Raw genomic sequence first — 14,645 nt, forward strand, 5'->3', positions numbered from 1 at the left:
TATAGATTTATTTATTTATTTGTGGTACTCTCAAAACATACGTCTATGCTCAATTTTCCAGGCTCGGGATCCTGGGGACTCGTGGTCGGACCTGCAACCGAACCTCGGCAGGTATCGACGGGTGTCGCCTCCTCTGCTGCGGGCGAGGGTACCAGACGAGGGTCCAGGACTACGAGGTGAAGTGTAAGTGCCGATTCGTCTGGTGCTGCCGCGTACAATGCGAGATATGTAGATTCAAACGCGACCACCATGTCTGCAATTGAGGATACGAAAATACATTTTAAGTCTGAGTTGTAGACATAACTGAAACTGCTTCTACGATTTAATCTCACGTTTATTATTGTCAGCGTATTATTACTGACGTTTTGATATTTGAATATTGCAACAGATACGATGAACTTAGTTCTTAAGCTGCTTTCAGACTACTATACTATAGTGCCATATAGTATATAACGTGTCTGTGTCTGAGGGTGTCCCTGGGTATGCCGATGTTACATGAGACCCAGTCGCATCACTCCCCAAAAGGTGGTCTATGGGTCGAGAGACACGGGGCCGAGTCGCACCACTTCTTGACACGTCACCAGCGGCAGACAACCGGTGAACAGGAGACTCTGTGAGGAGGATCTCATCAAAGAGGGATAGACGAAGTAAACGTGTCCTTTTATAATATTAAGGTGTCATTTCTCGAAGATTCTGCAGGCCAGAGATGTGAAAAATTTGCCGTCGTATAATCGAGACAAAATCGCACAGTCGCGACATGCAGTGTCCAGTAACCGAACTAATTTGTATGTATTAAAAAAAAGGTATTGAATTCTCCACACTGCGCCACGTACAATCGCTAGAGGGCGTTGCCAGTAATTTAGAAAAAGGTTTAAATTAATGGAAATGAAATATTCTGGCGTTACAAGTATAGCAGCTTATACTTAGCCAATAATATATAGTATAGTACAGTGTGAACGTGTCCGTAACAATGTATGGTGCGCGATATTGTTGTACTATGAGCTATATACTATATTATATTATAGCGTAGTCTGTAAGCAGCTTTAGTCTTTGTATATCTTAGTGACCACGAAAACCGTACAGTATTCAATAACACAGAAATAGTGTAATAATAATAGTAATATTAGCTGGGAACAAATCATTCATGATCATCAGGCCCCAATTGATGATCACTTGTGTTATGGGTACCGGAGGCTGATACATACTGATAAATGTCTAAATATATACATTTATAGATAATAAACACCCACACACACACACCACAAAGAGCAAACAAATCTGTTCACCGTAAAATGTTTGTGCGATGTGGAAATCGAACCCGCGACCCTTAGCACAACAGTCAGGGCCACTAGCCACGGCACCACCGAGTCAGTAATCTATAAATATAAAAATGAATTGCTGTTCGTTAGTCTCGCTCGAGAACGGCTGGATCGATTTAGCTAATTTTGGTCTTGAATTATTTGTGGAAGTCCAGAGAAGGTTTAAAAGGTAAAGTATAAATATGAAAATGCTCAGAACTAAATAAAATAACAATTTTGTTTTTCCTTTGATGTGTTCCCCATCGGACGGATTCCTTTTGTTTATTTTATACAAAACTTGAGGTCTTTTATTTATCGATTGAGGCACTATGAAATCTGCCGGGTCAGCTAATAGACAATAAAAAAAACGAGAGATTAATCCGTAAAAGTGATTTTAATTAAATGAATATCTTTGTCGTTTTAGATGATTCATTCATTCGCGTTTCAATCTACATTCTGTCTGTGTTACAACCCTGTGTTAGAATCGAAATAATTTATGTTTACGTAGGGACATAACTGACGTTGAATCCAGGTACAGAATTCGCGGTATTTCCGAACAAAAATAAACATAACAATAAATAAATATGCACCGGAGTAGAGTTCATCCATACTACCTGGAGCCACTGCGGTCATCCACAGTGCGTTTCCAGAGGTCTTTTTTGCCACGTACCATCCGGCTATGGAATGAGCTCCCCTCCACGGTGTTTCCCGAGCGCTATGACATGTCCATCTTCAAACGAGGCTTGTGGAGAGTATTAAGCGGTAGGCAGCGGCTCTGCCCCTGGCATTGCTGAAGTCCATGGGCGACGGTAGCCACTCACCATCAGGTGAGCCGTATGCTCGTCTGCCTACAAGGGCAATAAAAAAAAATGCATGTAAAATAAACACGCGTTCCGACGATAAACAAATAATTTAGTTATGTACATATAAGTCATATAATTTGTAACAAGAGAGGAGTATTAAACCAACACTCGGGCAAGACAATTGTGTTCCATTCGAACAAGAAACTCCCTTCAGGTCTAATACTCCTCTCTTATTACAAATTACATGGCTTATATGTACACTAAAATTTAACAAAAATATTTTGTAAGGCAATACTAAATATAAATCTTCCTGAATGTTTGCGTTTTGATTGATAAATTGAGGCAATCTTGAAAAATATTTAAACAACAAAAAAAATTCTATTAATTAAAAAGACTGCATTCGTTTTCTCTAGAATATTCTGTCATTTATAACATTTTAAAAGAAAAACGTGTTCATGATTTATTCTGACTGAAATTATTATTTGTAGTGTTACATAAAATTCATATTATGCTAAGCTTTAATAATATTTACAGTATTAATAATTTATTATTTAGCTTGTATTTTGTGTAAAAAGATGTAAATATCTCCCAGGTAGTCAATAAGTGTACTATTTTATTTAGTTTCCTTTTTGGTTTCTGTAAATACCCACTGTGCTTGCACAGTTAAATTTTCTACCTCAGAAGATCTTCTCATTTTCGTCTTTTAGTTAATAGTACGATGTTACGTAATGTAGTAATTAGAATTAACAAGATTTCTAATTTTTCAATAATATTTTTCTCATTAACAAAAGTTCTTTAGCTTAATATTCGATTTCCTTCGAAGATGACTGACTTCTGTAGACGAAGTATTCGATAGACAGATTCTTTAGCAGATACGTCTTATACTTGTCATTACCGATGTTGTTAGACTAGATTTTACACTTTACATAAATTGAATTTATCGATAACCTACCTATTGAGGCAACAGATCAGCACTTATTTTCCAAAATTTTCGCGAAAACTATAAGGATGAGCTGAACACGACGTCACATGGGGCTAAAAAAAGCGATAAGCTAACCATAGATAAAACAAAACATGACATCATGCGTTGGTGCTTAAATTTTTTTAATTTTTTATTGCTTAGATGGGTGGATGAGCTCACAGTCCACCTGGTGTTAAGTGGTTACTGGAGCCCATAGACATATATAATGTAAGTGCACCACTCACCTTGAGATATAAGTTCTCAGGTCTCAGTATAGTTACAGCGGCTGCTCCACCCTTCAAACCGAAACGCATTGCTGCTTCACGGCAGAAATAGGCGGAGTTGTGGTATCTACCCGTGCGGATTCATAAGAGGTCCTACCACGGGTAATAAGCTTATCGCAGAGACCACACTTTTTAAAGGCACCCATGACCGCTAAATTTTTATTAGTAAATAAACAAAGGTCGGGTTAATTCGACCTTAGTATGTAAACTTGTAAAAAACTTGTAAAAAAATTTGTAAACTTAATTCACAACGTGAATTAAGTTTACAAATTAGTAGGAAAGCTTATTTGAAATAGCGCTTAAGCAGTGCTTTATAAAATAACTTAATTAAGCGTTATCGCTTTTAACATTATGAACTCTTTACGATATCAGGCCAAACAAATAAGCGCAATTGACAAGTACTATATGAGTCGACTATTATCAAAGCCGGCAATGTGACTTTTGGACAATTATTGGTAAATCAGAAAAACGAATTATTGACTTTGTATTCCATTGGCAGTCACAAAACTCTTCGGAACGACATCTTAGATAAATAACAGGTTAACTATTAACCTTTATTTAATGCAGGTTTTGAACCGTATTCTTTGAAGGAGACGATTATATTCAAATCAATCTGTATTGACATATCAATAAAATGTTTTTGTCCAAATGCACAGATTGCCACCTTTGATAATAGACGACTCATATACAGTATTTTTAAGAGTTTTAACGTAAATACTTCGCTAACGATTCTTCTTCTTTCTTCTTCTTTTTCTCCGCCTTATCCCACTAGGTGGGGTCGGCACAGCTAATTTTTCTCTTCCATTCTCTTCTATCAGCCGTCATCTCAACACTCACTCCTCTCTCTCTCATATCGGCATTCACACACTCCATCCATGTCTTCTTGCGTCGACCTCTTCCCCCTCTACCTTGCACTACCATTTCCATACATCTCCTAGTCACATGCATCTTCTCTCTACGCATCGCATGTCCATGCCACGCTAACCGTCCACTCCTTAATTTGTTGTTTACCGAGGCCACTTTCACACTTACTCTGATATACTCATTCTTTATCTTATCCATTCTTGTCACTCCACACATCCATCTCAACATTAAAGCCTGCGATTTAAAAAAACGAACCCTTTATTACTATGCAGTCTATTTTTTCTATTGTTATGAATTTTAAGGGGTTTATGATACACCACTACAAAATAATACGTTGTAAATATCGTTTGAATAGTTTTATTAATTTTAACTTATTGTATTAGAATGTGATAGCATATTATGATAATTCCTTTGTAGAATTACGTACCTTCATTTATATCATTCAATTAGTATTTCGAAACATTGTTAATTGTAAATAATTAGTTGTAGTTTGTAATATACTTAATAATCTTGTAGACTTATAAACGCAATATGGCATTATGTGTGGTACTAACTACATTATGATAACATTTTACAGTTTAAAAAATGAATTTAAATCTTTTTATCGTTTTTGGAGAATCTTTAAAATTATCGATGCTTCGCTACTATGCCAACTGTCAAATTAAGACGAAAATATTACTTAGGTTCCTCTATTCAACGACAGATGGCGCTAAACCATAAATAAGAGTACCCCTCATACTGTTAAATATTAATATGTATTTAAGTTAGGTACTTAGTTCTAAAAGCCAAATCGAATAACGCGTTTATATATAATACTAGCTGTTTATATGGTATCGCTAATGTCCATTTCATCTCTAGATATTATATATTGTAGTAGTTCTTTTTGGAATTATATTGTGTAAACTGAAGAGTGAATTATTCCACGACATTTTTCAATATATAGTTCATGTTAATAATGATATTTTTTTATTCTTGTAATCTTTATTGCCATCTGATATTCAATGTAGAATGAAGATTTGGTGAAGATCTCAATACATCAAAGTCTGTTTGATTGCAATTTTAATAAAAATTACTGCTTTAGGTTCAAATAACGTAAGTTCTATGGAAGATCAAATAATTGCAGTAAAATAGTTTTAAAACGATCTATATTTACGATTTTCTACGTCTTTTACTACTAAATAACGTATTTTATTGAATTCTTAGCGAATTTATGTATTTTGTGAACCAAATCAACTAGGAATCTCTGGTCGGTTTCTTTATGGCTTAAGTACTTATTAAACCATTTTAATTATGAATGTACAATGTGAATGAAATAAATTGAATGTTTTAGACATTAATGCTTTTATTTTATTTACCATAAATTCATAAATACACATATAAAGTCATAAATACAGTTGCGATTTTATATTTGTAATTGTAATCTTTTTTTATTCTTTAAAAAAAATGCTTAATGTTCAACATTTGTTGTTATTTTTTTATATACACATTTTTCCATAATGAACATAATATTTTTCCTTGGATGCTAGTTTTTTTTTTTTTTCTTACATGTGTGGACGAGCTCACAGCCCACCTGGTGTTAAGTGGTTACTGGAGCCCATAGACATCTACAACGTAAATGCGCCACACACCTTGAGATACAGTTCTAAGTTCTCAGTATAGTCACAACGGCTGCCCCACCCTTCAAACCGAAACGCATTGCTGCTTCATGGCAGAAACAGGCGGGGCGGTGGTACCTACCCGTGCGGACTCACAAGAGGTCCTACCACCAGTAAAGTTCCAGATTTTACAGGAAACGGAAATGAGCAAACATAATACAGATACTAATAGACATTGGTTGGTACAGATATATAACGTTATTAGTCTATCAATATCATTTGACTGGTAGGGTATTTGTGAGCCGGCATGGGTGGATTCCATTACCCTGCCTGCTTCTGCCGTCAAGCAGTAATGCGTTTTAATGCGTAATGCTTTTCTTTCTTCTTCGTTAAATTTTTTGAAGTCGGTTTTATTTTTTCTTTTGCGAGAAGTATACAATAAACAATTCGGCGTTAAGTCCACAGATATTTGACGTACTCTTCTAAAAGTCGTACCCTGTGTGGGGGTCATTGATTTCCTTTTAGTTACTGTCCAAGTGGGTTCCCTACCCAGGGATAGGTTCGAGGACACGACGTGCAAGATTCCATCCAGTAGTCGAGCTGGAAGATACAAGTTTAATTGATGGAAAATTCTCAGCTACAAGTCATATCTTGCAGTAGGCAGCGGATTAGACTGTACCCTTGAAATTGTTGCTCACGAAGGTGCTCTATCAATCAGATGCGCCGTACCATCTTTTTTTTTTTTTTTTTATATGATTGAAGTATTACTGGTGGCCCGGAGGCCTTTCCAGTTTCACCAGGACAGGTGAGCGAGCAAAAGCTCAGCCAGGAGGGGTGGGATTTGCTAACAGCTACCCGAGCGCCTCCGAAGGAGACCTAACAACTCAAGAGTAGCTGCTTCGCGAATGAATCTACTACCGGATCGGAATCGCGACCCGCTGAGAAGATCCGGCGAGAAACTCAGCGAGCTGATTCATGGGTTAGGTTGCACGGCGAACTCTTTGTCGAGTTCGATGAGTACGGTTACCGAGGTCCCTAAGCCTGCTCCTAGAGCTGAAGGCGTCTAGTGCAAAGGTTATTGGATCTGATGGATCCGTAAGGACGTGTACCGTACCATCTATGTCTGACGACACTGTCATTAAAAAAGGACAATTTAATCGAGAATTTTTGTGTAAGCAGCGGAGTGGTGATGCCCATGGCTGGGTTAACATTTCGAAGGATATCATAGTTAGTATTTGAATGCAAGACTTAGCTGTGAGTACTTGACAATATTTACTCCATGATATCTATGAATTCTGGTAACCGCTCAATTTTTTTCCGTATCTAATCGATGTTAGCCCAAGAGTCTATTCCAACTACACACGGACGGGTGTGAGCTTCAACCAAAGAGAACTTGCTAACAATAGCCCTAACTTTATCACTGGTGGTAGGACCTCTTGTGAGTACGCTGGTAGGTACCACCACCCTGCCTATTTCTGCCATGAAGCAGTAACGCGTTTCGGTTCGAAGGGTGGGGTAGCCGTTGTAACTATACTGAGATCTTAGAACTTATATCTCGAGGTGGGTGGCGCATTTACGTTGTAGATGTCTATGGGCTCCAGTAACCTCTTAATACCAGGTGGGCTGTGAGCTCGTTCATCCACCTAAGCAATAAAAAAAAAAGCAAGAGCAGCTCAGTGGCTATGTGCTAGGTTACACGCCGAACTCTTCATCATATTCGACGAAGCCGGTCAGTTGCAGTACTAAGTGTTCTGTGAGTAAAACTTACGTTATTATGGTCACTTCTTAAAGGGCCACATGTTAGGCGAGTGCAATTTGTTTTTTTAGTAACTTTGCATGGCTTCCGACGATATTCGTCTATCGGCATAGGATTCTTAACCCATTCGATAACTTCAATGGAATTGACCTGAAAAATGAAATGTTGAATCATTTCTATGACTAGTATCGCCATCTATATTTAAGGTGTTTAAACTGCCAAATAATAGACAGTGATAACCTTCAAATAGTACTAGGCTAAACGCATAGATGGCAGCAGTGTTTATCAAACAATTTCGCCTGTAAAGACATCAGGATATAACCATTAAGTTATGCTACAAATCAAAGATAGTAAAAACGTTATGCTTTTGAAAAAACATGGAAGATAATATTTTCGGAACGAAATTGTTTTGTTTTGTAAAATACAAAATAGAACTTCTCTTTTTTTTTCTTCTCTTAAGCGAAATTAACTTTTAACCTAACTCCCTAACTAGCAAACAATCTTTGTATGGAAGTTCCAACGGCGCCTCAACCAGCGTACTTTATAAATATTGGATCTTCATTTTTAGAGACTTTGTCAACAGGCAATTAGTGGCTTGTGGACAAGTGCTTACATACTATGGATTGATTGCAGATTAATAACAGAAAAAAATAATTACGGAGGAAGATGCTACATCGGTGTTTCCCAACGTCGGGTCCACTCTCTACAAGGGGGCAATTTCATACTTAAGGGGGGCAATCGCACTAAATTAATATAGATTATCTGTATTAAAATTATTTTTAATTTGAATTTAAGTTTTTATTTTATGTTTTGAAATATTAATTCCTGCGTTTTGATCATTTCATAGTGATTTCTTCCTAAAACATATCATTTATGTTTTTTAAGTGAACAAATCAATTTTTTATTGTTAAAAGCTATGTTTGGGGGCCATAGAAATTTTGGAAATGTTACAGAGGGTTGGGAAACACTGTGCTACATCCTTCATAGGTTTGAAAAGTTGTCTCTCTGTATTGGAATGTACCATCTCATCTATAATGACCACTTAATGTACATATTATATATATTAGGATAGATTCTAATGTTCTTTGCTCTAGGTGTGCGAAAAATCGCGGAAAATTATTTTGCAGTTTTTTTTTTATTTTTTTTTTATTGCCCTTGTAAGCAGACGAGCATACGGCCCACCTGATGGTGAGTGGTTACCGTCGCCCATGGACTTCAGCAATGCCAGGGGCAGAGCCAAGCCGCTGCCTACAGACTTAGACTTTAGTTTTTAAATGTCTTACCATGAAAACATCATTTAAGCTATTGATTAGATCCATAAATCTGGCTAAGGCCCTTTTCACTGCTGGATTGAATCTTAAGTACCATTCATGAATGTAGAAGCCAAATGGAGCCCTGTTTCCGAGGTAGTGTCTTTCAAAGTTAATCAAGATGAAATCATACCATTCGTCCTCATTGTCTAATTTTGGCCTGGAATAAATGAGAAACTTACTACTCAATCTTGTTTATTTTTTTCTTACAAAACAGAGATTACAACACTTAAGTCAAAGTCTACAGAGTATAAAATACGTGAGTTCTGACTGGTGGTAGGGCGTCTTAAGTGCCCGCAAGATTAGGTACTACCTCCCTCCTTATTTCTCCGTAAGGCAAGAATGCGTTTTGTTTTTGAAGGCTGGGGTAGCTGTACTTTAAAAACGGAGACTTAGAACTCAGGTCTCAAGGTGGGTGGCGGCACTTAAGTTGTAGATGTCTAACGGCTTCGGTAACCACTTAGGACCGTATACTATGAGGTCGCCCACCCACCTTAGCAAAGTAACATGTGAATATTTCGCTAAATACGTAGATTGGACTGCCAATTGGATTGCCAACACGGCGTCTGTAATACTATAACAGATTACATCTTAAATAAGACGATGAGATGACACTACTAACATGGATCATGGGGAAGTAGGTAGTATAGTGAACTGGTATTGCCATTGGTTCCATTAATCAAGAAATCACATAAATTGTTTATTGAATTTTCTTATGATTTTCAACAGGCGTTGATAACGAGGAGGTGGTCAATTCGCATGTATTTGTTTCAAGTGTGATACGTCAAAATAATTTCGAGGAAAACCGATTTTGACGTGGCACCGTGGCATTTATTTTGTGTAACATTTCACATTTAAAATATAATATAATACTCACACAAAAAAACAACTATCAACCATCGGACAAGGGATACCATTTTGATCCAACCAGCTGATCATAGGCATTACCCAGGGTCCCGGAATAGAAGCGGTTGGGCAGGGAGGTATCACACATTCTTGAGTTGAAGCGTAATGAAGAGTGTACGGCCATAGACCAGGACTCAGAGAAGTCACTGTAGGCCAAGTAGCATCGTAGATAATTCCGAAATCGGCCATAACTTGAAAACTGGAATTTCCTGTCATTTGCAAGAATGGCATACGTACTCCTGAAATAATTGGATAGAATATAAGATAACTGGTAATAAATACTAAATGGAAATAATCCAACTTATCGCTATCTAACTATAAAAATAATCTGAGACTCATATATTTAAAGTTCTACTTTTGCCAAAGTCGAATTCGTTGCAGTATAACTATCTTGTCCCGGTGAAACTACAGAGGCCTCCAGGCCACCGGTAATTCCTCATTCATAAAAAAAAGTATAGCTATCACATTAGATCCCAGAAATCGGTTTGGACATCTTCAATCGAACACCTAGATTTATTACGTAGGCTTAGAAGGTAGATTTTAACATACCTTTCATTTCATCATATGGTATATTAGCAAAATGCGCCATCAAGACTCTCTGATCTACCAGCTCTTGGACCATAGTATCATAAGTGGCTTCAGCCCAGTAAGTCTGTGGAGTTCTATGGCTGATAGTGTGTAAGGCGATTTCAAAGCCTTCGTTGTACAATTCATTGACCGCATTGTAGTTTGTGTATTCATGGTTGATGTAGAACGTGGCACCCGCTCTGCAGCCGTTTGTGTTGTGACGGTTATAGAGAATATCTCGGTACGTAACCAAATTCATTACGTTAATGGCATCGTCGAATGTTATCGTGAAGAACTGGAAAATATTGGAACAGTACAATTCGAGAGATATTAAAGATTAGCTTTTGCACATGACCCCGTCCGCGTGGAATAATCACTTTGGCATAACGCTAAATTTTATCCCCCACTTCATTCACGTAGAAAGTGAAAATATTTTGGAATTATAGAACGTTAAGGAGCTATTTAAACCCCTATTTTGAAACATTCTTTATTGGTGCTCCACTTGTATTGGTCGTGATGTTATATAGCCTATAGCCTTCATCAATAAATGGGCTATCTAACACTAAAATAATTTTTCAAATCGGACCAGTAGTTCCCGAGATTAGCGCGTTTTAAACAAACAAACTCTTCCGCTTTATAATATTAGTATAGATTGTGGAACGTATTTGAATGGAGTCCATTTTGAATCTTAATGTAATCTTCAAAATTAGATTGCACATCTCACCTGTGGAGTTTCCTTAGCTGCCAGTCCTCCAGGTATACTGGTTGAGGAGCAACGGCATTCAGGTAGCTCACATTTCTCTGCCTCACAAGACAAAGCCAACGGCAAATCTCCTGTCACCACATTTACTACAATGACTATGAATAACAATAAAATCTTCATAGTCAATTATTTTGTATACTGAATCAGTTTTCAGTGATTTCAAATATTTATTTCGCAATGTTATCACTTGTTCAAATCCTTTTCTGGGTCGAATTTTGATATCGGTAACCTAAAAAAATAAATGAGCAGTATTCAAAAATAGCTAGCAGATCGAAATAATAATTTTAATATGAACTTTTTAATTCTGTTGACAGTGGTCAGTATATTACGAACGAAGTTATAAAAATAATGTATTGTCATATCGGTCCTTGTGGCGTGTTCAATTTTTTTACTAATGAGACGTCTCAAGCTCTTTTTTTATTGCCTTTGTAGACAGACGAGCATACGGCCCACCTGATGGTAAGTGGTTACCGTCGCTCATGGACGTCAGCAATGCCGGGGGCAGAGCCAAGACACTGCCTACCATTAAATGCCATTAAGTACTCTCCGCAAGCCTTGTTTGAAGAAAGACATGTCATAGCGCTCGGGAAACACCGTGGAGTCCCCTCCATTCATCCATTCCAAAGCCGGATGGTACGTGGCAGAAAAGATCTTTGTGACTGATTGATTGATATAAGCATATAAGCGTTATAAGCATTTCACTGAATTATTTTTGGTCTATATTATAAATTTATATAGGCGGTCTTACAGTCTCACTCCTATGCGAGCGAGGTGTTCATTCAGGCAACTCTCACCTGCAAACTTCCTCTAAATTACGTAGACTCACTTTTGTAGGAAAGCTCGTGTTAAGTATTATATAAGGAATAAATATTGAATCCAAGACGATCTTAATTCTTATCAAATTTAATGAAATTAAAATTAAAGACAATGTTTATAAATACAAATAAAAACCATATCCGTAAAATTTAAAAAATGTACAATTAATAATAATTACAAGTAACATGAATACTAACCACGCGAGGTTTGTACATGTGCGTATATTTAAGACGATTTAAGTATTTTAAAAATTTTAAAGAAACTTTTTTAAAGATTACATCTATACACATAAATAAAATTGGAGTGTCTGTTTGAAATAATAAAATAACCAGTTTTTACTAAATGCGTAAGTTTGTCTGTCTGTTTGTTCCGGCTAATCTCTGGAACTGCTGGACCGATTTTGACGGGACTTTCACTGATAGGTAGCTGATGATATAAGGAGTAACTTAGGCTTAGTAACTTTTTTAGATTAGTTTCGCTCCGCGACGTCACCCGCGGTACAACAATAACTGCGAGTAACATCGCGAGATTCAGCTAGTCTTGTAATAAAACTTGTAATAAGACTTCGCGTTGTAATATCAATAGGCCCCGGTAATACAGCCCACTGACTTACTCGCCGGATGGGACTCAGTGGGTCGCGTTTCCGATCCGGTGGTAGATTCTGCGAAGCACTGCTCTTGCTAGGGCTAGTTTTAGCAACATAGTCAGGTTGGAGCCCTGTGAGCTCACCTACTCGCTCTGTGAATCTATAACCCCTCGAGGTTAGCTTCATACAAATATGAGTTAACTTTTACGCTATCGAGAACGTTAAATAACTCTGACTAATCACACAGGTGGGTCGTGTGGTCGTTTACACGTCACCGCAATAAAAAAACCCAATTAAATTATATTTTATCATATTGTTAAGTAGGAAGGCAAATCATTTCAATCTCAATATAATCTAAAACCAGTATATAAACACGCTTAAGAACCAATTTAAACTTAAACAGTCATTATCGAGCTCATTATAAGGACTATTTTCGTCGGAGCTGTCAATATTGATTTATTATCAATTTCCTTTTAAAGGAGCCGAGCGATATCAATCAATAAAATCAGGTATTAATCGTTCTGTTGAATTGCTTTTAAGTCGGAATAACATAGATAACGCAAAATTTTATATCAGTTACAAATCAATATTTTCCTAGTAACCTTATTTAAGTTGTATCCATGTTAAGGTACCATTTAATTAAACAATATTTCATTCATTTTATTAGAACCCACCCAAACAATAACTATAATATCTTCCTTGATATTTATTTCGAAGCATAAAATTTTGTTCTTAGCTACCATAGATTACTTTTGTTAATAGGTGTTGTGTTTTGAATTAGTTGTTTAGTCTATTTTTTAACCAAATTCAGAAAAAGGAGGTTAACAATTCGAGCGGTTTTTGTGTGGCTCCGAACTATTCTCTAAGCGAACTGATCGTAACGAGGTTGAATGAAAAAAAGTCCTATATTCAAAATTGAAAAAAAAAATCTGGAAACCTCCAGTAACCACTTAACATCAGATGGGCGGTGAGTTCGTCATCAGTTGATGAGTCTAGTATTAACCGACTTCAAGAAAAGGAGGTGTTTATTAATTCTACTGTATTTTATGTTATGAAATTTGAAAGCTGGTGCATTTCATGTAATCCCATTTCAATTTTAGTAAAATATGATCAGTATTTTTTGAGTTAATTGTATTGAATGAGTATTATTAAGGATAATAATTAAGGATAATAATACTCATTCAATGCATTATGACTACGTTGCTGTTATACTCAATTTATTTTGTTGAATTTTTTATTTTATTTTATATGTTATTATTATTAATGACCTTAACCTCAGCATGATGTCCATGGTCTAAGTTGAATGGTCCAAGTTTGATTACCCTAAGGTGTCTTTCAGAAATATGTTTCGGGTTGTTTTCAATTTTGCGGCCAAAAAAGTAACGATTTCATGAATTTAATAAACTTTCTCTAATTTTCCATTTTTTTGTATTCAGGCATGTTCAGAATAACAAATGCTTCATCACAATCAAGTCAATCACTCATTTATTGATAATATTATATAATATTCATTTATATTTTTCGTTTTACGCATTTGATAACGCCAACACGGATGATGATTAAAATATTTTTGGAGTTTACTCCTTTAGAATCGATTTACATATATAGGCCCGGGGTATGAAAATTATGGGGACCAAAATCGTACTAGCATGTCACACGAAATGCGTTATGCGCCTGATTGGCTCCTGATTGCGTGATGCGTGCGCGCGCCAATCAGGAGCCAACGCGCGGCCGCGTTATCGCAGGTGACGCCGGGCTGCTGCGCCGGCAGTCCGCCACAAAGCCTCGTACTGATCGCGCGTTTCTCTCATTATTGTATTTTCATATATTTGTTAGTCGTTTGTTTTGTGTCTCGTTAATTTGTTAATAATCTGTAGTGTATCGTGTTGTCGTAATATAGAACTATTTCTCGTATTGTTTCGTTTAATTTTTTATATCCAGTAAACTCCAGTCGTGCGTCGGAGCGGACACACACACTTTTTTTTTTTTGGAGTTTACTCCTTAAGAATCGATTTACATATATAGGCCCGGGGTATGAAAATTATGGGGACCAAAATCGTACTAGCATGTCACACGAAATGCGTTATGCGCCTGATTGGCTCCTGATTGCGTGATGCGTGCGCGCGCCAATCAGGA

General features: G+C 36.8%; 2 protein-coding genes across 3 annotated transcripts in view; one reads left to right on the forward strand and one right to left on the reverse strand.

The window, feature by feature from the left end:
• LOC101735411 (protein Wnt-4) overlaps positions 1-5,541 on the forward strand; it is a 115,018-nt gene extending 109,477 nt beyond the window's left edge. For both annotated transcript variants that reach the window (XM_021353625.3, XM_021353626.3), the window contains exon 8: positions 62-5,541. In XM_021353625.3, coding sequence (XP_021209300.1) covers positions 62-263 — 202 coding nt within the window. In that variant the 3' untranslated portion in view covers positions 264-5,541. The remainder of the gene's footprint in view (positions 1-61) is intronic.
• LOC101735545 (chitin deacetylase 8-like) lies at positions 5,533-11,399 on the reverse strand. The gene is made up of 6 exons (XM_004923397.4): positions 11,069-11,399; positions 10,327-10,639; positions 9,749-10,016; positions 8,845-9,031; positions 7,574-7,711; positions 5,533-6,405 (listed from the first exon to the last, which is right to left on the reverse strand). Exons 1-6 carry the CDS (start codon positions 11,225-11,227, stop codon positions 6,331-6,333), a joined length of 1,140 nt encoding a protein of 379 aa, XP_004923454.2. The 5' UTR covers positions 11,228-11,399; the 3' UTR covers positions 5,533-6,330.
• Positions 11,400-14,645: the final 3,246 nt, after the last annotated feature.

This window comes from Bombyx mori, chromosome 28, assembly GCF_030269925.1.
Source record: "Bombyx mori chromosome 28, ASM3026992v2".
NCBI classification, from domain to species: domain Eukaryota; kingdom Metazoa; phylum Arthropoda; class Insecta; order Lepidoptera; family Bombycidae; genus Bombyx; species Bombyx mori.

What these genes read in the sequence shown, in the direction of transcription:
- LOC101735545 (XM_004923397.4), bottom strand. Translation starts at nt 11,227, where the DNA reads ATGAAGATTTTATTGTTATTCATAGTCATTGTAGTAAATGTGGTGACA. An exon ending in CAGCTAAGGAAACTCCACAG is followed by an intron (nt 10,640 to 11,068) that starts GTGAGATGTGCA and finishes AATATTTTCCAG; the next exon opens with TTCTTCACGATAACATTCGA. An exon ending in TAAGAAGTGACCATAATAAC is followed by an intron (nt 6,406 to 7,573) that starts GTAAGTTTTACT and finishes TGTATCTTCCAG; the next exon opens with CTCGACTACTGGATGGAATC.